General features: G+C 32.8%; 1 protein-coding gene across 1 annotated transcript in view; it reads left to right on the top strand.

The window, feature by feature from the left end:
• Window positions 1-1,243, top strand: part of SPATA6 (spermatogenesis associated 6) — a 217,009-nt gene that overhangs the window by 134,132 nt on the left and 81,634 nt on the right. The window contains exon 10 of the mRNA XM_042781773.1: window positions 515-699. Coding sequence (XP_042637707.1) covers window positions 515-699 — 185 coding nt within the window. The remainder of the gene's footprint in view (window positions 1-514; window positions 700-1,243) is intronic.

Genomic DNA, 1,243 nt, shown 5'->3' with positions numbered 1-1,243 from the left:
GCACCACAACTCAAAAGCATCAACTCTTCTTCGGTCTTCCTTATTCATTGTCCAGCTCTCACATGCATATGAGGCAATTGGAAATATCATGACTTGTGTCAGGCGCACCTTACGCTCCCAGTGCGTTATTATGTGTATATCTAGTTAGTTCTAAGTTTCTTCCTCATTGTTTTATGTTACTTGTTTTTCTGTCTGTCTTCCATTCTGGATTGTAAGTTGTTTGAGGTTTCCTGTTATATTTATCTGTAGTTGCTCTCCACTACCTTGTTTAGTACTTTAGATAATGTTGATGAACAATTCAGATGTGTTTAATACTTACTTTTATAGTGATGAAAATATCTCTGGTGCATCCTGAAATTTACCTTCAAATATAGCTGTGACATTATACTTTTTTTTCTTTTATAAAAGTGTGTACATGTATACATATATATACGTATTGCTATATATAAATTGTTATATACATATATAATATTTTTATATATATTGTTATATACATACATAGTATTTTAAACAGGTTATCAGAACACCGCATGGGAGAGACACTGATGACTCTTTGGAAAAGTGTGATGAATATTTGAGTTCAAGGCCATGTAGCAAGCCTCAGCATTCAGCAAGGACATTGCTAGTCCATTCAGCACCCTCAACGATGCCTAAGCATTCTCCAAGCCCTGTGTTAAATCGAGCTTCTCTCAGGGAAAGGTAATGTGTAGTTTCTACTTCTGAACTAACGTTTTGAATAATCAGCATTAGAAAAGGGAACGCAGCAATTTTGCATGCGATGTGAAGGCTACTCTTTATAAAAGTTGAGTTTGATTCTAAGACCCTTACTTAATAAGGTTTTATTTACAACATATTACACAGTGTTAGATACTCCTTCCCAGCCCATTTCTCTATGTTAGTTTATTAACCAGATATAGGTTACTTTAACCCTAATTAAATACTGTAGCTCTTAAAGGTATAAAGTCATAGTATATAATAGTTCTACTTTTTAGTAGCTATTTAGTGCTTTTTGCTTTAAGCCCATTTAATAAAATACCTCCAGTAGAAGTTACCACATAATAAAATGGTTTCAATTTAGATTATGAGTGTTAGGTTACAAGTGTTATAACTTTTATGGTGTGTTCATAGGGATATAGTAGCATAAACATGCCTTAAGTATACAAATAGCATATATTATATTTTTCTTTAATTACAGTGGTGATTTATATTGTTGGTAGATGGTATCTCACTCAAAACTCATTGT

Source organism: Orycteropus afer, unplaced genomic scaffold (assembly GCF_000298275.1).
Source record: "Orycteropus afer afer isolate SDZICR_OR568_19922 unplaced genomic scaffold, OryAfe1.0 scaffold00169, whole genome shotgun sequence".
In the NCBI taxonomy this organism is placed as follows: Eukaryota; Metazoa; Chordata; class Mammalia; order Tubulidentata; family Orycteropodidae; genus Orycteropus; species Orycteropus afer.
Note: the sequence above shows the minus strand (reverse complement) of the source record. Positions and strands in the feature narration are given on the sequence as shown.